Source organism: Anopheles stephensi, chromosome 3, assembly GCF_013141755.1.
Source record: "Anopheles stephensi strain Indian chromosome 3, UCI_ANSTEP_V1.0, whole genome shotgun sequence".
Lineage (NCBI taxonomy): Eukaryota > Metazoa > Arthropoda > Insecta > Diptera > Culicidae > Anopheles > Anopheles stephensi.
In genome coordinates, this window is record NC_050203.1 from 6,887,866 (window position 1) to 6,908,743 (window position 20,878).

Here is a 20,878-nt window from a genome sequence, read left to right on the forward strand (position 1 = left end):
ACAACACACACACACACCATCGCACGTCCGCGACCATCTGTCAAAAAATCACATCGCAATAGGCGAAGACGACGCGCACCGGATCGCGTACAAACGCTCGCAACATTTTCACACGTTTTGTATTGTTATTTTACGTGTTTTCGCGGTAAAAACAGCAGAAAACACCCACCCAAGTGCTGCCGACCGTATGATGGCAAAGGAGGGTGAAACGATCCGTGTCGACAAGGAGCTCGATCTGTCCAATGCGGGCCGTGGCGTGTGGCTCGTCAAGGTGCCGAAATACATTGCCAACAAGTGGGAAAAGGCACCGGGCAATATCGAGGTGGGGAAGCTGAAAATTTCCAAACAAGTCGGCCAAAAGGCACAGGTATCGCTCACACTGTCCGACGCGGTCATAAACATCGATCCGGCCGAGGAAATTCCTCGCGACCATCGGCTCGATGTGTCGGTCGTGACGAAGCAAACGTTGGGTGTGTTTTCGCACGCCATCACGACCACCCGCGATGATCCGGTGCCGGAGTGCGAAAAGCAGTACATGGAGGGCCGGATCGTGCAGAAGCTGGAATGTCGTCCGTACGCCGATCACTGCTACATGAAGATGAAGCTTGAATCGATCCGGAAAGCGTCGCAACCCGCGCGGCAGGTGAAGTCGCTCGAAAAGATCGTGCACAACTACAAACCCGTCTCGGACCACAAGCACAACATCGAGGACCGCGAGCGGAAGAAGGCCGAGGGTAAGAAGAGCCGCGACGATAAGAACGCGGTGCTGGACATGCTGTTCAACGCGTTCGAGAAGCATCAGTATTACAACATTAAGGATCTGGTGAGGATCACCCGGCAGCCGATCAGCTACCTGAAGGAGATCCTCAAGGAGGTGTGCGACTACAACATGAAAAATCCGCACAAGAACATGTGGGAGCTGAAGAAGGAGTACCGGCACTACAAGGAGGACGACAAAAAGGATGACGACGCCACGAAGGACACGATGTCGGACAGCGATAGTGACTGATTGTGATATATCCCTTTCGCAAAGAACACGGGTCTCAAAATGGGATGTTTGCGTGTTGTTGTGTGTGTGTGTGAGAAAAACGTTTGCGAACTGATGCGTGATGTTTATTCATCGTTTGTTAACATAAATACAAAACAAAACAAAACCTAACGAACAAACAAGGCTAAAAGAGAAGATGAGCATTTGCCAAACCTGAGCGGGTTATGTGCTGCGGCGTTACGGCGGATCCACGAAGGCATCGTGTCGCGTGCCGCAACGACAGGCCTAGAAAAATGGGACAAACCCAATTCTACCATTTCGAAACAAACGTGTACACGATGGATGGTCGGAAGGAGGAAGGTTTGGGGAGTTTACTACGATGCACAAAAGCAGCACGCGATACCGTTGCACGGATCAAAGAAACAAAATCCGTTGATCCCCGCCGTGGCTAAACCTCGCCAAAGTTAAGGTGGCCCGTCTTTTGTGCGTGCTGTTGCGCCTCGATTTGGCCCTTCAGGAAGCAGTCGCAGTCTATGCACTTGAGGGTGAACTTGTTCACATCGGTGTACTGGCGTGCGGATTTCGCTTCCTTGGCTAGTTGCTCCGCTTGCAGGTACACTGATTGGTCTTCGATCGGGAAAATCGTCTTTGGTGGTTCTCCCTGTGGTGGTGAACATGCCCAGTTAGTACAGTGAAATGCGTTCAATCGCAAAAGGGCTACTCACATTCGTTGACTCCAGGTACAGAGGATCGTAGTGAATGCCATCGAACAGAAGGAATGCACGCATGCCGTAGTTTTTGTCTTCACCGAACCGATTGATGATGGCGTTCGTGATGTCGACCACGTCAAACTCCAGACCGTAGTACGCGGTCAGGATGGACACTTCGATTGCGCCGCCCCACGATTCGGGCTGCAGTATCCAGGCACAGTACTCATCGTTGGGACGCCCTAGGATGCCTTCGTTGTACTCATGCTTGTCTCCATTCACCGTACTCGCAATGATTTGCCTCATGTACTGACTGCTTTCCGGGTCAACCTTTCCCGTGATAACGTACCCTGCGATAAATGGTGATTATACGTCAGGGTGAGCAACCGTAAACTCTCTACAATGACGAAACGCACACGAGCTACGTAATCGTCGGCTGGCACGCAGCCACTTACCTATGCTCGTGAAAAGGCACGAATTGTCCGACGGGACCACCTTCTTCAGCAGGATACCGCTGCTTTCCGTGCCCTGGGCGGCCAGCTCCTTTGCTAGCTTCTCGTCCTGCTCCAACCGCTTTGTCGCTTCCAGCTGCTTGCGCTCTTCCTCCGTCAGCGACTTTTCCTCCACGATTAGCGTATCCCCATTGCTTATGCCCGACGCCAGCACCTGGCTGGCTTCGTTGGAAAAGTCGACCGGTTTGAACGGGGGAAAGCCAAGCACGACGTGCAGTGCGTCGCCCGGAATGTTGGTAAGCTCGGTGATACGCGTCTTAAGGTCACCGACGGTCGTTGTCTCTGCCAGCTTGCTCACAATATGCTGCTGGCCCGATTTGGTTTTGAGCTTCAGTGAAAACCCCATCCCAGCACACCTAAGCCACTTGTGTTCCGCTACACCCCGACGCTAATTTTGAATGCCGAAAGACGAGTTAGTTTGCGACAAGCTACACAAGCTGAGTCATGTAATTTGGCTCTGTGATAAATTTTCGATTTTCCAAAGGCTCCTCAAAAGGTGGGTTTTTTTTCTCTCTCTTTTGTTGCTTGTTTTCCCAAAATAAATTAAAAATAATCAACAATGACGGCTGACGTTGCGCAAGCACAGGCAGCAAGAAAATTTTCCTGAGTAAATATTTTGCAAGCTAAAACGGCTTCCCTTTTCAGCCTTCGTTTGATCGCGTGGCAGACAAACCACTTATCTTGATGCCTCGTGGAGGACTTTTTCAAATCTTCTGACCAAACATATTACTGAAACGCGTTTCTAATAATTTTAGTACTTGTTTGGGTATTCTTTAGAACATATTTTTTCACAAAATCTATTGTTTTTTTTTTCTATTCTCATCATTTGCGCTCTCTCCATCGGCAAAACGTCAAAATATCCATTTATTTTGGTGCCACTTCGCGGTCAGCTGTCACGATAAGCTGTTCTTCAATTTGGTTGATTGTCCCAGCTCATTCATTTCCCAGCCCAATCCAGGTGAAATCGAATCCTTCTGAATCAAAATTCCCGTTCGCCCGATCTCTCACAGCATTCTGTGTGCCTGTCGTGTTCTTTACAGCATCATGACGCTGCTCATTAATCCCCGTCGCCCGGAGAAGGTGCACCGCTACAAACCTGTCGACTCGGCCAACCAAGGTGCTGGCGTTGGAGACGATCTGATGCCCGATTACATGAATATCCTCGGTATGGTTTTGGACTGAAACCGCTTGCTAAGCTCCATTCAATAATGTGCTCCTTTATTAATCGTTTCCATCGCCGTAGGTATGATATTCTCAATGTGTGGTTTGATGATGAAACTGAAGTGGTGCGCCTGGTTGGCGCTGTACTGTTCCTGCATTAGCTTCGCTAACTCCCGGATTTCAGACGATGCCAAACAGGTACTGTCCTCGTTCATGCTCAGCGTAAGCGCCGTAGTCATGTCGTACCTACAGAATCCAACCCCAATGACACCGCCCTGGCAATCGGTGTAGTCGCTGTAGGCCAACGGTGGTCGGGAAGCACATAATCCTATGTCTAAAGCACATAAAAGAACGCAACGCTAATTGTTAAGAAAACTTTCGTGTAATAAGAAGAAACACTCCGGTGTGGTGGTAATTATAGATCGGAGGAATGGTGTCCATTTTCACATGAGAAACCGAGGGCGTAGAGAATTGGCCGAAACAGGTATGTATTAACTAAAAGTGTTTGCGCTGTTTTTCACGTAAAAGCTGAACACAGAAACGTGCATTTAAATCGTCTGTCACGACGGACAAAGCCGGGATTGCATTAAAAAATTGTAGTCCCTACCATCTCAAAACCCTTGACTTCGCCTAAAGTTTCCGGAAGTCTGTGATCATCGCCGTGATGCTTGAAAATATTTAAAAAAAAATCTGGTCGTGCCACTCCACGGCCAAGTATTTTATAAGACCCGTCAAGTCTTTTGAAAGTCGTCTTCATGGAAGAAGTTGATGGAGCTGCACTGATGCATTTGCCGGGAAGGTAGTGTTAACGAAGGTGCCATGAGCGTTTTAATGGACATCTGTAGCAGGCCTAGCCTGTACAGCTGATTGTAGTAAAGTCTCTTATTAGTTAAGCCTCTTGGACTAGAAGATCGATTGGTAGATGTAGTCCTTAAGATGAAGAGTCCTCAACGACGAATATCTTCTGAAGTGCGATGAGACTCTTTGAACGACGATATTCCCGTGGACAATCGGCGCTGAACCCAGTCCCGCTGTGATATCGATTTGTAAAACTGTCCCTCAGCCTTCAAAACCGATGGTAAATAATTTGAATGTTTATTTGGTTCATACCAGCTCAAAGAGAACTTCCTAACCACTATTAAATACAGTATCCGAGCGCCTTAAACCCAGCGGCTTCCCCTATCGGAACGATGCCTCCGAACTCCGACCTCACCGGAGTATTCCGTTTTTTTATTATTATTATTTGCAAGCAAGCAAATCCACATCTCCAGTGTACTGGCTAAGTTTATTTACAAAAAAAACCACACGCACAACAGAGCGAGTCGCACGAATCGCCGTTACAGAGCCGTCGTGTCCTATTTGATTACATCGCAGTCACATTCGTTATCCAACTTTTCGTAATTTTGATTCATACACTTCTTGATGGTTGCTTTCGGCTTTGGGCGCGCCGGCCCGTCCGGTCACATGCTGCCCCCGTGGATGCTGCCCAGCTCATCGTCATCCTCCTCGTCATCATTACCACCGGGCGCACGCTGTCCATTACTCTCCAAGCTGTGGCCCGGTTCGGGCATCGAGTTATCCACCAAAACATCCGATAGGTTGTCGTACCTGTTGCCGAGATAAAGAGAGAGGGAGAGCGAGAACCGAAAGTGAAAAGCAACTTTTAGCGAAACTTCTTCATCGGACGAGATTTCGGATCTTTTAATGTTGAAAACCGCAGCGGTGGCACGATTGAACACAACATCTCACACGTGGAGAAAGTTTCGCCGACTCCGGTAATCTCATTCCTCATTTCCAGGAAGCTGGCACGATCCGTTACGCGTGCTCTGGACACATTAACCGCGGAGATTGCCATCTTACCCCATCTTGCCCAGAGGCGCAACGCGGTGCAACCCGTGTAAGCATTAGTAGCACTACTTACTTGTCCGCGTGCTCATCAAAGTGGTTCAGCAGCTCGTCGTCCTTGCCGTGCGGTCGGAATTTGCACACCGTCAGCAACCGCAGCATGGCCAGCCCCAGCAAAAGCCCGCCTGCCACGTGGCTTAACCACAGCCGATGGGGCCACACGAGCAGCGCTATACCTAAGGCCACGTACGGAAAGGTCAGATGCCAACCGCCACAGTACCGGCACACGCTCCAACACTGGTAGCACCGGGACGAGTAGTCATTGCTGGCAAGAAAAGGAATTTGAAAACGAATTACCGTACGATCCACAGAGAATATGAATCCTATTAATGCTTATCTCTTGCTGCATGCTCATTACAGTATCTCATTATGACTCCACTTCTGGCCGCTTACACGTAATACAATAGGTTAATTTTAATCTGTACTCAGGCCACCGCCACCACCACCACCATCGCCGGGAAATCGTTTTTCGTGCCCAGTTTTCTGGCGTGACTTTCGATAATCGCGAACGTCGAACGTAATTTACCATTAAGCTTAACAAGGAGCGCCAACCGAACGTGGTGGTAATTGCTTGTAATTATTTGATTATCGAACCACGCCTGGATAAAAGGTGCATTATGTTGCAGCATGTTGCACAGGCACACCCAGACGGGGAAAGCTCCAACAGTGTTCCGGTAAGGACAATTTCCCATCCATTAACCCGTATCGTATTGGTCTAACCACGTGTTGTTTGGACCATCATGTTTGCGTTGCAATAAATTATCCATCTTGCCAGGCAATAATTCTCGTGAAAACGATTACCAAAAAACGACTATCAATATTTACAAACACTTCGCTTCTGGGGAGAAACAGGGACACTCTGTATCAGCCGGAAATACCCTTTCGTAGCCGAAAACTAATCCTTTCCCGGTAACGGGCGTAACTAACTATTCAGCGGTGCGAAAATAAGAACTTTTTCTCCACGTGCTACCCATTGTTTGCCCCAAAAAACACACACACACACACACACACACAATCACTCACACCCGAATTCTCCCTTTACCACAAACAGCCGGAACCGACCGACTTCCTATTCCCGTGGGGGACACACAGTGTGGTCCTGCCATCAACATGATGGCCCGCGGGAGGGGGGGGGGGGGGGCTGTCCGGGTTTCCACTGTTCCGTTAAGCGTCCGGTTTTGTCCGGAAGCGGTCATGTGTAAATTTGATGGACAGAACGACACTCGCAGTTGGTGGGCAGATCAAAAAGAACCTCCATCTTGGTGCTGAAGGATGAAGCACGTGTTTGTGTGTCCGGGCCGGGAAGGGTGTGATTGGGGAGAATCAAAATTAAAATGTTTCCCGCCCGTGCGTTGTACGGGCAGAGAGTCATGTGGCTGTTTTCCAAAGACAAACAATAGACTTTTATTTAAATTGTAAAAGTGTGCTGCGAGAGTCATTAAGAGCGTGGGCCGGTGGTTAAGCGTTCGTAATCAAAGAGTTTGCTGTAGCGTATGCGTTACAAAACCGGTCGCAGAATACCTAAATGATAAAGTTTTGACTAAAATCTAGATGCGTCAGAAAACAATGGTCATCACTGGGCTAGGCGATTCTACGGCAGTTAATGACACCATACGCCGTCGCTAATGGGGTCGGTTCATTGGCTGAAGTGAGAGCGGCGCCGGTTCTTCACACTGGGATTCGATATCCGGATCCCGTCTTCAGGTAAACTAAACGGCCGAACAAGACCTCCAGAAGCTGTAGAGCCAAAGAAGACGTTATCGTTGTCCTTTAAAAACATAAAGGTCCTCCCAGTCCTTGGCAATTAAGTTGCTTCTCCGATCTTGCCCACGGATGAAAATTGAAGAAGGTCCTTTGGTGATCACAGCTTGAGAGAGTTTATTCGGACGAGGATGGCACGCTCGTCAACCCAAAGAAAAATTTTCAGCATCGTGATCATAGCTGAGCAACTGAGTAACTGCCTAGACACGGACGGTTACAACTGAGGACTTTGTACAAAAATACCGATCTTGTCCAGGATCTTCTTCCAGGTACTGACAGATGCTCTGGTGCTTAGTCTTAAGCCGTGTCGTTCTACTGCTCGATGGTTTGGGCTAGATTGATGTAGCACACTTCGAATTGTATGTAAATTATTTGAAATCCCATAGACAACGATGGCCCTTCGAGCGACGAGATCCTACGAAACGTAGATCGTGGCCTCTGCCCGGTCCAAGGTCCCTTTGTAACCCCTTTGTAATCTCTTCGTTGGTTTCTCATGAGTATCCTGACCGCTGTCTACTCCTTTACGAGACCACCAAACTTTCATACGAAGTTCTTCGACTTTTTGGGCAATAGCTGTCCCAACTCATCTAACAACGCTCCAACATTTAATGTAAACCTGTCCATTTTCTTAATGCACACGGTACCAGCCCCATCTAGTGCACCGTCCTCAACAGTTTACCCTTTTAGAACGAAAGTGTTCGGGAATGCTATTTTCGCTGCCATTAACAAGCACCATTGCATCGGCCAACTTTTGATCGACATCGACCGGGAAGGAGGGAAAGACCCGGCATCAAAAGATCCAAACAAAAGAGCAATATGGTGCATTCATGCTGCGACTGGCTCACGGAAAGTAACTGACTGCAGCTGTCGGATGCTGTCCCGAAATCCGCCCACGGTCTTCCCGAGCTCCCAATATCCCATTGCTTCAGTGAAAGGATTATGATATTTACGGCACATTTCGTGCCGGTGCACCAAACCTACCTTTTGGGGGATCTTGCCGCAGCAGGAACACACACTCGCTGGTGGGTTCGATATGACACCCCTCCCCTCCCTTTTCCCTCCCTAGCGAGCTCCCAAACCCCCGCTGGTGGTGATAGATTATCTTCCCACCGAAAGGGCTGCTCGAAAACGCGGACCGGCACGGAACTTAGCCGACAAAGACAAACTCCGCACCGTCCTTCGATGGGCGCTGGTGTGACATTTGTTTATGATGGGCACCGGGCGGGGGGGGGGGGGACGTCGAACGAGCGAACGACAACCCCCCCCCCCTCCCCTTTTCCCGCACAGCATAATACACTAAGTGCACATTGTTTATGCAGTTTTATGCCGCTTGTCAGTATTCCGGAGGACAGTAAAGCAAAACCTTCAACTACAGCAAATGCTTTTTCGGGGGTTGGGTTTTTTTTGCTCATTCTCTTTCAAAAGGGTATAAAGGGAGGATGATTTACGAAAAAGCTTCCCGGAGAAGGGGGGCCATAAGGATGGGTGGACGTGTGTGTGTGTGTGTGTGTGTGTGTGTAGTACCCATGTAAAATGGGTGGCAATGAATGAGTGAGCAGATTTAATGTTATGTTAAATTTACTGGAAACGACACACCCAGTGAACTGCAGGTGCTGGTGCAGGCCTTTTCGGACGACTAATGGCGGCAGGACCTCCCGTACGTTTCAGTTATAACTATTGTTTTGCGTCGCTATATAGCTAAACGTTTGAATGCATCGGTGATAAACGAGCTGCAGAGAAAGAGAGAGAGTGCGAGGGAATGCTGCAGCAACATTGCACGAATATTGTTACCGGATGTTCTACGCTCCGAAAGGTGCATTGCCGGGGTGATGAATTTGTTCGTGAAGCTAGCTATTATTGGGTACAATTTATCGTAGCGTATATTGCCAGAATTAACACGAAGGGCTACCAGTCGGCTCAAGAACAACATGGCACCGCACTGGTGAAAAATTGTGGTGCAGCATTCGAGCGGGAAATTCTTCAAACTATTGCTGAGATATGGGACTGTGAATCTGAGCCTCGTGATTGGAATGCTGGCAACAATTATCCCATATGCAAGAAGGTAGATAAGCTAGCAATTGCACTTGTCGAAGAGATGGTTGGAAACAATCAGAGAAGATTCTGACTAGAGATAACATCAACTGATCAGATTTTCATCATGGCGAAAATCATGGACAAGATTGTCATAGACATTTTAATACGCCAGGACTGCATGGCCAAGGAACTATAAGACGCAATGTGCTATTACTAGGGCTATTACTTAGGGTCCCTTGTCCACAACGCTAAAGGCTTCAGCTCTCGGTGGCATGGGCTTGCCTGCCTTCTCTTCAACCTGGTGCAGGAGAGACCCATCCGTGACTCGGAGGTGGAAACTACGGAGACCATCGTCTATAAGTCAATCTCTGAGACATATACTGTGTCCAAAACTGAACTTTGGAATGCGCTGGTCATGTCATGAGAGCGGCACAGGACGACCCAACCCGTAGGCCCAAATTGAGATGCAGCTGATGCGTCCGGCCGATAAGTAAACAGTGGCTTTGTTTTGCGAGTGTTTTGAAAATAAGTCCCCCCAAACACACTTGATCGCCGCTTCTGGCGCCATCTTTGGCCCAACGAGATGATAGATAATTGTAATAGTTTTTGAAGTCGTTTCGTATTTCACGAGTCTCCAACTTTTGCTCGATAAAATACCACTTTAAAGCAAACGGCACCCTCGCGCCATCTGCCATCTTTTCCGTCGCGCTCAAAACTTCTAACCCACAAGGCTGTATGCGCTTGCTTGTGTCTATGCGTTGCTGTGTTTCACTTTTCCCCCACTTCCGCAACCAGACACCACCGGACGAACGAAAGAATGGCCCAAGACGCGCTTTGCCAAACTCTTTCTTCTGGGTCTGGGCTCTGGGCTGGTGGGTCGATTCGCGGACTTCACTTACGCGCGATCCTTGATGGAAGGCACAAACGGAGCCGGTGCACACAGAAACGAAAACTCGAGTAATTTTTGTCCACTTACAGAAACTTACTTTGTACACAGCACTATGAACAGTGTGAAGAGCCATTTGATTTCCAGCAAGAATATCACTGCCGAGGCCACACTGAAACGAGAGAATGGGCGAGTTGTTAAACTGGGAAGCATTACAATACGGCACAATACTCCGCAGCACTGGAGTGCTGGAGAAAATAGGAAACTCCCGGCAACTTTGAGTCTTGGAAGCGGCAGGTCTAGAAAATAATAGAATTGTAATGAAAAGATCGGTTTTGTTACGGTGCCAAGGGAAAATACGGTGCGGTAGGATTCGCGTACAGGAAGTGCCGCAAAAAAAACTTGGGGAAGGTTGGTTTAGAAGCATTTTTTTTGCGTTCCCTGAGGTGGTCTGCTATGGAGGGTGAACGATGCAATGATGAATTGCAGTTTGCAGCAAGGCGTTGCCAGCGCCAAACAAAGTGCGGATGTTTTGCCACACTTCGCGTTTGTCTTTCTTTCGCATTCGGGGTCAATTGCATTACGGTGATTACAGGGCGATGTTGGGAACTTACGATGTTGGGTGGGGAAAAACCCCACCACTCACGTCTGGGCACGAAAGGGCACGAATCTCCCTAGGCGCAGTGATGGTAGTGTAATTAAGAGATATTCTCTTCAAACGATTCTCAGGCTTGTGACGAAACGGAGGTGATCCGATGGGAAGGGGCGAAATGCACGCGTCTAGTCCGGTGGACTTGGTTAGATAATTAATTAATGATGCATCCAAGATGCAGTAAACGATGCATGTAAACTGGCCTACTCCCCTACAGCACAGTTGTTGAAACACTAACTGCTCGACAGCACTGCCGCACGAAGGTTTAACATCCTTAAAGTATGCAATCCCGCAGGAAGGTATAACGAAGCTAAGATTTAAAAGCCCTTTTTTCACTAAGCACTTTAGCCTGTCGACAGATATGGGAGATTTTAACCTACCAAAGTACCCAAAAAAAGAGGGTTCTCTTTTCCTCACCCAATCGATATAATCGTGCATTAAAATTCGCTTTCAAAGCGTCGGCCCCTAATGTGGGCTCTTATCGCAAACGTGCGAAACGGCTTAACCGAACCGATGCCGGTTGGAGATCGGTACCTGGGAATCCAACCAACGAGCAACGGATTCTCTAATTCCTTGCCCGCTACGAGGTAAAAGCACGCCCAACTGCATTCAATGTAGTACACATTCCTCCAAAACAGCCTCAGCCCACGGGGAAGTTGCGAACTCACAGGAATTCAGACATTCGCCGCATATTAACGTAAAACCGATGGTTCGAGCGAGAGAAAACAATTACTGGAATGTTCCTGTAACTGGAAGGGAACGGGTGCTTGGTGGGTACGGTTAGAAAGCAATTACAGCGTTGACCAAAATCTATCCAATAGAACTAGGGTGAGCAAGCAAGAGGGAATGGTAGGCACCGAAAAACTTGCATCATTTGCAGAGGTGCAGAGAAAGGATTCGGTAATTGTATGGAAACGTTGGCCCATGATGCATCCCCATGTAGACGGCGGTGAATACGGGACCGTATCTTCGAAAGATAAACTTAACAATCGGCTCCGATCCTGTCGTTTGCTGGACCGTACGCGTGCACATAGAGAGCATCGGGAGATTGGAACCATTGGGGGCATTTTTTGCTTTACTTTGCTACCTCGCCCCGGATATCCTGCCCGGGCGAAGGAAGGAAGTGAAGAAGCAACTTACATAATATAAACACCTGCAGTGTAGCCGTGCACCATTATGTCTATCCCGACGCCACTGACCACTGAAACGAGGATAAGGAAAGAGAGAGAAGAAAAGTGAGAAAGAAAGAAAAAGCAGTTCAGTTATTGAAACAGCATTATGGGGAGTATCGGGCCAGAGTAGTTTCACAGGACACACCAACACACACACACCCTTACATATGCAAACATGGAAAGTTTTCGTTTCATTAGGAAAATGCACTTGCTGCGTACTTTCAATCACGGGTACAGTGTTTCTCAACTTTTAATTCCCATAATTGCTAAGAAAACAATTGTGACTGCTATAGTTTGCTAAGTATTAGTACAGATTCCACACACGCACAAAGACAGACACTTAAAGTTGCTTTTGACAGCTGGCAACAGTCAACAGTTTCAACGCCTGCTTTAACGATCTTCATCACCGCATCCTTGGATATTGAATCGCAAATCAACTCACACCCGGTCACTTCCCCAAACCAAACGTGGACTCCGAGTGGGAAAAGGACATTTCAAGTAGTAAAAGCAGTAAAACCAGCAGAAGAAAAACTCAGCTTCCTGCTGAGGTTCGTGTCTCGCACGTAGACGTAATTGGAACGGTTCATCGCTACAAATTGATCGTCCGCTTTTTGGTTTTTCGTACCCGGGGCGGCGCAGGCGAATGTTATTGTTCAGTGTCGCACTCGCCTCCTGCAGTTACTGGCTTTTTTTTTTTGTTGCCTTGTCTCGTTTTTATAGACCCACTACGATATTTTTACAACGAACTCTCCTTTCCGCTGTTGGCGACCACTACAACAGTCATCAGAGTTTTAAATGGATTTAGTTTTGGCTAGCAAATAAACCCCTAATGGATGTTATTGGTTACTTTCTCGAAGCGTTAGTAGTCCATTGAAAGTGGGAGCCTTTTGTGCTGCGTAGAAAGGAGTTGGGAAAGGAGCTTTTAAGAGGTCTTCCAATAAAAACAAAAAAAACGAAATGGTAGCGGGAGCACTAAAACCCTTACAGCAGTTAAAAGAATCGACTTGAGTTGGTGCTATAATTCGATTCCACGATTCACTACGCTCGCTCCACTTAACTCACCTGTCAGAATCCTCACCTGTCAGATGCAACTGTTTACCACCGGAGGGAGCGGCTTTTGTGTTTTGTTTGTGCGCTCCATTTCTTCGCATCCTGACAGCTGCTGCACCAAAGTATCACTTTGCAGGCATCTATCTTTTGCTTCTTGCTCCGGGGGGGCAAAAAGCGTGATCGTAATTAAGTTTTGACACGCTGCAATTTGGAAGGCCAGATTTTCAGCATTATTTCCATTTTCTTGCGAAACAGAAATTAACGCTCCTTCCGTCTGCGTGCAGCATCTCAACCATCCTGCAGCGCCAGCTCCCGGGACGATACAACGGCTGCTCGGCGAAACCATTTCCACCAGCCGGTCGTCGGAAGAGCATGGCAATGCAATGTTTAAACAATTCCGTGCACTTGCACCGAATGTTAAATATCCTTTCGGTTGGAGGAACAGGCGAAGTTTCGTTTGATCGCTGAATCCTGCTGTGTGTCCACCCGCCAGAATTGCAGACTGCAGCGCCACTGAACACATTATGACACCACCTTCGAATAATACTTTTCCGAAACACGGAAATGACAGGCGGCCATTGTTCTACTGCGAGTCTGTGAGTCTAACGCCTAAAAGACTAATGCTCGGGAAGGTACCCTGTTGGCACCGATCCAAGCTCAGCGCGAATACCGGTATTTCTGTTGAGTTTAATATAATACTATCATGATAGGGATGATAAACTTCAGCCAATCGGAAGCAAAAAGTTAATCAACTCCTTTTTCAAGGTTACCCAAAAAATGTTGGCAGTAATAGTTGGGCCTCAAACACGTTTTATTTACCCCACTGCCATACGGGTCGAATCAGTGCAGTAGTGACTACGTGGCTTCTACATTACTCCCAGGGGAAGAAGCAGCAGAAGCAGTCGATGCGTGATTCGCCGTTATCTCATCATGCACGTTGCGTTCGTTGATATGTGCAGACACGGCTTGCTCACCGTGCCCCACTGTCACATGTCAACGTATCAGTTAAATCAAAATCACTTAAACACACGCTACCCGGTGCCAGCAGAGTCATCAGGCAGAGTCCTGGTTGTTCCCTTCCAAAGCAAAAGAAAAAAAAGTGGGGGTAAAAGGCCATTTAGCGCCGTGCAATAGGAAAGGCAAAATGGGACGCGCGTGGTATTCACTTCACAACCGTGCGTGTACTCTAAGTATCGCAGGCCTGCGGGGGTTGCTATTTTGGAGCTCATACACCACAGTAAGCCACAAAAAAGCGTACCGAACGACAAGCTTAGGACAGGATTTTATGTTTTGCGATCAGGCAGGCTAGCTAGCTGCCTTACCCGAGAAACGTAACGAAACCATAAATCATTGGATTTGTTATACTAAAATTTTTCGCCGAAACGAGGGAGAGGCACAGAACAGGGTGAGGAACGAGAAGGGACATAAAGGGTAACGTTTTATTCTTTTCCCTTGTGGTGTGTGGTGTGCGACAGAGAGTGAAAAAAAAAATAGAATATAGATGACAATACCCAAAATGCGAAATAGGATCAGGGTGGCGATATTTTATTTATGAACCCTCGTCGGATGCGCTCGTACGGCTGTCAGTTTGAGGATGCAGTCGGGATGCTGCGGGACATGTTGACGTGTCGACAAAGCGCGACAGTAAATGTTTAAATACTGGCAAAGCTTTTGATGTCTCTGATTCTTCCATCCGTTCCCGAAAATAGCGCACCCAAGAGCGCATACGAGTGCAGCACTGTTGTTCCGGTGCAATTGTTAATAAACACACGGACCGTGTTGCCCACGGGTTGGCTGACTGGCTGGGCTTGCTGGTGGTGGGGTGAAACATACTCACAGGGACGCGTTTCTGCAGATAGCTGCCGTCCACTGCAGGTGACACACAGACACAGGCAGGCAGTTGGCACATAAATAATGACACTCGGGACAATGCGTCCAAGAGTCAGTCCAAGGGGGAGCTAGGCCTTCGCCGACCAGAACCCACCCGTGTTTGGTACACACATTTGTTCGATAAATCAATAGCGTGTTTGCGTTGACATGGAAGGCGTTCCGAGAAATGTGTCTTCCGACATCCGAACATCCTCGCCGGGTCTTCGGGACCAAAAACCGCGGCAACCACCGCGGTCGGTTGTTATGCCGGTGACACGGTTTATTCCGAACGATTGAACGCTGCATGCGCCTGCACGATTTACTTCTTCGGTAAGCGCGACGAAACGAAGAAAGAAAGAGTCAAACATAAATTGAGGACATCATTTCCATTCGGCTTTGTCGAGAGGAAAACCGTATGGAGGATGGAGCGTTTGGGAAAATTGGTAGGCGAAATTGTTTCAAATCATTCGAGACGATAGGCAGTTGGTTAAGCGGTAAATACTTTCTGTGCATTTGAACGGTACCGAGCGGGTGGATTAAGTTGTTTTCAGTCAGTTTATGTCGAGCTTGGACAGATTTTGCGGTTATTGAAGGACTAATGAATCGCTTGTCGACAGAGGAAAGAAAGGAGAACGGATTAATCCTCTAAACTATAATAATAGTCTAGTTCTAAACTCTGCGGCATGAACCTCAAAGTAGCTATGTAACTTAAAGCTAAAGTATCCTGAGATACTTAGTTTCTTAGAAATCCAGGGTGTTTATAGCAACTTATTATTATTTTAACCTAGCAATAGAAGCTTCACCTATTCACCTTTCACCTAGAAATCATCTGTTACATGAGCAATTGAACAAAAAAAAGGAATATTAAGTCCTGTTGTCGGAAGGAAGAAAGAGAATATGTTTTAATTTTTCCTCTGTACTAATGTACTTCCCTATCTTTAACTCTGTAGTATAAACTTAAGCTAGCTATAAAATTTCCATAAGGCAATCTTTGTCTAAAACTTAAGTAACTTTTTAGTATTTAATTTAATTTTTTTAGTTAAAAACAGTAAGCCATTAAAGCTTGGTGTAAAATCAAACCAAAAAGATCACAAAAGCTATACATCATTTCTTACAGATCAAAAGATACCAACGACCAGTGAAGCTTTAGTAAGTAAAGCTATGGTCTGTGAGCGACTAGTCATATTATCAGGTGGTCAGAAAAACCGCCATAACGGATTGGTAGACGATGGCGCTAGGCTCGGATTCGAGGATTTCGATTGTATTGCTCGATAAGAGTCAGTCAAATGATACCAACTGCTGGATTGAATTGATTTCATTCCTTTGTGGTTTACTAAGAGCTTTATAAGGAGGATTTGTGGTGTAAATCTTAACATTGCCTAGTCGCTTGTCTGTGGCTAGCGCAAAGAGTGCATTTTAATTCATATCCAATAGACTTACTATTCAAGTTTTCAGTTCTTCGATTCCAAAATCAGCTATAATTTTTTATTGCATAGCAAAGAGTATTGTACAGCTACTAATTTATAGTATCCTTTTTATAGCTAAGCATTGCATTCTACAAATAAAAATGTCTAATACTTAAATTTTATTACAAAAATCCTATCTTACATAACCAAATCAATTAGAGATAATATCAAAAGAAAAACGAAATTGTACTTAAGTTGTCATTCTGTGGGACATTTTAAAAGCATAATTATTTCAAATTTTGTGCTTCTACTCTTTCACGAAAATAATGAACAAAACAACAAACACACGACCAAAGCACGCTTTCTGTTCACTCAAGACACGGAAACAGTAAGGTTCATTACAACTTCCCACCACCATTTTGTGTGTGTGTGTTAATGGGGGAGGGGGGGCGGTGGCAACTTTAATTCCTTTTTCCATGCTTCATCATTATGCACAATTTGCAAAACACATGCAATCACATACAGAGCGCGAGTCGTAAAAAGACGCAATCCTAATTAAAACGGTCTACCATCGTTAAAACACAATTTAGTCCTCCCGCAAAACCCGGTGCCGTAGCCCCAGGCTCCACTCCAAAGAAAAAACCCACCCCACCAAAAAAAAAAGTGTGACGCTTAATGGGCACGGGGTGACATGCGGTGGACCTGCCCACGTTTGCCACGTTCTAATGATGAATCTGAATGGAGCCTACGTTACGATTACGTTAAAGGTAAACCAGCAAACACGCAAGCATCTATTAAGGGGTTCAAAAAAAAAAAAGTAAAGCAAAAATTAGAATCACTCACTAGACCCTTTGGTAGAGGGAAACGCACAACACATTCTTTTCACCTCACGGAAGCTTACAGGGCACAGGGCAAAAAAAAACAAAACAAAAAAGAACCGGAGGCCGTAAATACCTTAGCTTCGTGACGGATACGACGTACCGGCAAAGTACATTCGAAAGCAAGCTCGAACCTCTCCGGTTGTTTGCCACTGTGTCGGGGTTGTTTTTTGTTGCTTGCATACATTTTTAATTTTGAAGTGCATACATAATTTCCATCACGGTCGTCGCGTGCCATTCACGCCCTCGGTTGGGGGGGGGGGGGGGGACGAAGATCAGGAACGGGACTCCTGCGCCGTATCTCTCACTCTTGGCGTGGTGGCATTAAGCTTACCGTTTCTTAAGAACACTTTTTGGATTTGTTTGACTTGCCGGGGCGGGATTTTCTTTTTTGCCTCCCCTCCCGTTCGCAGTTCGACGTTGTTTGTGGCGATGTACTTATGGTTTTGCCTGCACTTGAGATGCACCAAACACACACACAGAGACAAAAAACACGCTTCCTGGTTTCGTGTGACGCTCGTTGGTTAGTGAAAAGCTTTTGCTTAAAATATTCGTAACGAAAGATGAAAGCTAGTGAGCAGGATGGTGGAAACCGTCCGCCATCAGTACGCCACGGGTGTGCATGGTTAGTGAGCGAAGATTACACTCCAACCTGGTGTGTGTGTGTGTGTGAATTTTACATGCATCTCGTCCCAAACGTTGGACATCTTTGGCACGTTCTTCGACAGAGCAGCGTGCGGGCACTGTGCTGATACTGATCGTTTTACTAAATAGGTTTATAGTCCCCGGGTTGACGTGTTGCTTTTAGCGTCCGGAGTCCAATGTAAATATTGGGAATCGTCGAACCGTCAACTCTGCAAACCGTTTAATTATTTTACCGTGTACCAGACCTTACTGCTTAAGCTTTCACTTGAGCACTTGAAACTTTCCCCTTTACTGACATCCAAGTAGCTGTGATCGGTCGCTCGTAACCACAACGAAAAATATAACATCCTTCGATCTCGGCCACATGTTGTGACGCGTTGCTCTAAAACTTTGCTAACGAGAAATGCTTTCATTTCTCGGCTTGCTTCCAACGTCACATGTAACTTAATCAAGCAAAATGAACAAACACCACCAACGGGACTAGATCCTCTTAGTCGTCGTTGGTCACCTGACTTCCGCCGATGTACCCTCGATATTTATGGCATGCTGCGGTATTCATTATCATGTCAAAAGCTCCCCAGCCCCCATTGGTTTATAGCTAACGGCAAAACTTTGCACCCAAATTCTACCGAACTCCCCATACGGTGCACAGCTCGTGGTAGCTGGTGACAAAAATTAGATACCGTGGTTTATTAACAACGTTTCACACCATCGAGTGATTGATTAACTTTTCGCAAACAAACCCACTCGTGCGCTCGTCGAAAGCTAGTGCTGCAAAACTTTCACCAGATTTTCCTTTCACACCATGTGTCTGTACAATTTGTAATTTGTAGCCGCAGCACGCCTCCCGGTGCTGTGCGCTCTACACTTCTTCGTGCAGGACATCTCCGTTTTGTCCTTTTCGCCTCGGTGGAAGGTTGTAGCCGTATCGGTAACGTTTCCTTGCGGACTAATTTCATTTGTTTCGATCGGCTAGTGGTGCGGCGAGAACGACCGGATCTCGGGACGGCACGAGACGACGACGACCGAGAACCGAGACTTCAAGTTTCAAATTTATGTCCGTCCCGCGGGAGAGATGCACAGACTTTCTTCGTATTTTGAAACCCGGTGTTTTCTTTCCGAGCGTATGGAGTGTTTATCGCAGCAACCAGCAGGAACGAGGCGAGTCCGAAGCCTTTCGGAATGAAGTGTGCCGTTCTGTCTGGATCTGTTCACACTTTCGGAATTTGCCACGGTGACGGTAGTCGAATGGGTGTTTGGAAACTAGTTTTCTAGTAAATCATATTAATTGTAACGCATTTCAGTGCTGCATCGCGAAAAACGGATGCTTTTTGAGTTTTAAGAGCGCTTGGCGTACACAATCTTGCTTAGTAACAGCGTTTACAGCGACGGATTGAGCGATCCGAAAGACTTGTTCTAAACTTGTGTCTGTTTGTTGGGTGCAGCTGCCATGCTAATGGTCTATTAAGGATGCTATTAGACGAACCATATCTGTGCTCTTAAAACTTCTATAAAACGAAACTACTACGAGTGCTATTGGCAAACATTTTCTGGGGAGGGGTTTCCCCCTTTTTTTTCATCACAAAGTCAAAGTCAAAATCCCAAACGGACAGGAACCGACTTTCGTTAACTTTGTCTGTGGATTTTCGTCCTATTACTTTCCAGCTGTTTTCTTTTCTTTATTTTTGGTTTTTACTTCCCTCAGACCGGTCTCCGAGGGAATACCACACACACACTCACACCCAACTATAAACCGACAGTAGAAACAGATAACGATATTGGGTGCACCAATTTTTCCTTTCCCATGCCGGGCAACGGGAAAAAGCGATGCGATGTGCGCCATCACCACCGGGCCAGCAAATGTCGTGAAGCAAATTGCAGCAATTTACTTGTGCCCTGTGCACCGGCGTTGTTCGCCCATCGTCATCATCGTCCGACGGGATGCGGGGATATGTACGTCCAATATTTCATCAGCAACGGATGTCATTTACTTGACAAATATCATCCGTTTTGCCAATTGACCTTCCGTCCATGGCGGACGCGCCGTCTTCGAACGCACGGTATCTCATCAATTCTTGCGCTGAGTTCTGAAGGGACACTGCCGCGGACGCCAGAACACACCCACCGAGCAAACAAGACGAAGTTCGATCGTACTTCTTTGAATCGCCTTGACTTTGTGAGGGTTCACGCTCGCGCGGCGGTATTCGAAGGCGATAAATTGCTCATAAAATGACGCGTTGTAATATCTCATTACCTAGAACCAACAGCATCTGACGCTTGACGCTTGTTTTTGTGATGCGGTAAAGCTGTAATTGACTTAGCTAAGCTGCATATTATTTACTCGCTAATTGTTCGTCGTCGCAGCGAGAGAAGATTGAGTACGTAGAAGATCGTTCCGAGATGGCTTACAAATGCGCATTGTGTGCGCAAACAGGTGCAAAGGTGCAACCCACATGTCACTAAGGTCAATGCCGCCGTCGTCGGTCGGCAGCGACTCGATTGAAGCTGGAACTTGGATTATCCAGTGTTTTTTGGTCTGTAAAGGGTGTGTGGGAATTAGAATAATTATATAATCTTGCCTGCATTTGAACTACAGGATTTAATATTACAATTTTCGAGCATGCATTTAAATTTCACGAATTAAACAGTAGACAATTAAGGATTAAGATTAGGACTACTCGACTGTTATACACTTACACGAACTACTCGAATTACATGTAAATCATTATGGACAAACGAATACACAGTTGCAAACCGACCAGCGATACGAGTGCACACAGTCTCACTTCAATCCTCAAAATATATCACAACCACCCCCTTTCGTGAACATTTTCACATTTGTTGGTCCTTCGAACCGGATCGTGATATACGGAGAGGAAGTTTCATTCTGCAACCAAGAGTGGAACTCGGTATACGGAAATTGTGCAAGTCATTACGTGACAAATTCGCCATCGCATTCGGCCCCGCGTCAAGGGCAACGGTCGGTTACACTCCACCATTTCGAATTTCGCGCCAACGAGTTGTTCGTTACCGTCGTGTGATATTTCGTGTGATATTTTCGAGAAGCAATGGATAAGAAAATCAAGGCAGTGCAGTTGAAGAAAAGGATTGCTGTGGAAAGCATTAAATCCATGGAGCGGTTCCAGACGGATTTCCAACCCAACGACGCCCAACAGATTCCGGAGGTGTTAGAGAATTTGGAATCGCATCAGGCAGGGTTCTTCGCCGCTATTTCTAAACTGGAGGAACTCG

General features: G+C 46.7%; 4 protein-coding genes across 7 annotated transcripts in view; 2 read left to right on the forward strand and 2 right to left on the reverse strand.

Moving 5' to 3' along the window:
* Nucleotides 1-37: 37 nt before the first annotated feature.
* Nucleotides 38-1,167, forward strand: LOC118510418 (general transcription factor IIF subunit 2). The gene has a single exon (XM_036052187.1). The coding sequence runs from the start codon at nt 188-190 to the stop codon at nt 1,007-1,009; it is 822 nt and encodes a 273-aa protein (XP_035908080.1). The 5' UTR covers nt 38-187; the 3' UTR covers nt 1,010-1,167.
* Nucleotides 1,075-2,759, reverse strand: LOC118510419 (ubiquitin thioesterase OTU1). Its single transcript, XM_036052188.1, has 3 exons — nt 2,151-2,759; nt 1,714-2,045; nt 1,075-1,649 (listed from the first exon to the last, which is right to left on the reverse strand). The coding sequence occupies exons 1-3, from the start codon at nt 2,551-2,553 to the stop codon at nt 1,437-1,439; spliced, it is 948 nt and encodes a 315-aa protein (XP_035908081.1). The 5' UTR covers nt 2,554-2,759; the 3' UTR covers nt 1,075-1,436.
* A 254-nt stretch (nt 2,760-3,013) lies between these two features.
* Nucleotides 3,014-3,788, forward strand: LOC118510421 (protein Asterix). The gene is made up of 3 exons (XM_036052194.1): nt 3,014-3,165; nt 3,248-3,372; nt 3,451-3,788. The coding sequence occupies exons 2-3, from the start codon at nt 3,252-3,254 to the stop codon at nt 3,657-3,659; spliced, it is 330 nt and encodes a 109-aa protein (XP_035908087.1). The 5' UTR covers nt 3,014-3,165; nt 3,248-3,251; the 3' UTR covers nt 3,660-3,788.
* Nucleotides 3,789-4,447: 659 nt separating this feature from the next.
* Nucleotides 4,448-20,878, reverse strand: part of LOC118510420 — a 34,808-nt gene continuing 18,377 nt past the window's right edge. For 2 of the 4 annotated variants that reach the window (XM_036052189.1, XM_036052191.1), the window contains exons 3-6: nt 11,747-11,807; nt 10,055-10,126; nt 5,290-5,538; nt 4,448-4,976 (exon numbers count right to left, since the gene is read on the reverse strand). In XM_036052189.1, the coding sequence (XP_035908082.1) occupies nt 4,829-4,976; nt 5,290-5,538; nt 10,055-10,126; nt 11,747-11,807 (530 nt within the window). In that variant the 3' untranslated portion in view covers nt 4,448-4,828. Of the gene's footprint in view, nt 4,977-5,289; nt 5,539-10,054; nt 10,127-11,746; nt 11,808-11,997; nt 12,777-12,840; nt 15,293-20,878 lie in introns of those variants that run through there. The other 2 variants (XM_036052193.1, XM_036052192.1) reach the window with 2 other exon arrangements.

What these genes read in the sequence shown, in the direction of transcription:
- LOC118510419 (XM_036052188.1), bottom strand. Translation starts at nt 2,553, where the DNA reads ATGGGGTTTTCACTGAAGCTCAAAACCAAATCGGGCCAGCAGCATATT. An exon ending in GTGCCTTTTCACGAGCATAG is followed by an intron (nt 2,046 to 2,150) that starts GTAAGTGGCTGC and finishes CATTTATCGCAG; the next exon opens with GGTACGTTATCACGGGAAAG. An exon ending in TGTACCTGGAGTCAACGAAT is followed by an intron (nt 1,650 to 1,713) that starts GTGAGTAGCCCT and finishes TCACCACCACAG; the next exon opens with GGAGAACCACCAAAGACGAT.
- LOC118510418 (XM_036052187.1), top strand. Translation starts at nt 188, where the DNA reads ATGATGGCAAAGGAGGGTGAAACGATCCGTGTCGACAAGGAGCTCGAT.
- LOC118510421 (XM_036052194.1), top strand. Translation starts at nt 3,252, where the DNA reads ATGACGCTGCTCATTAATCCCCGTCGCCCGGAGAAGGTGCACCGCTAC. An exon ending in CGATTACATGAATATCCTCG is followed by an intron (nt 3,373 to 3,450) that starts GTATGGTTTTGG and finishes CCATCGCCGTAG; the next exon opens with GTATGATATTCTCAATGTGT.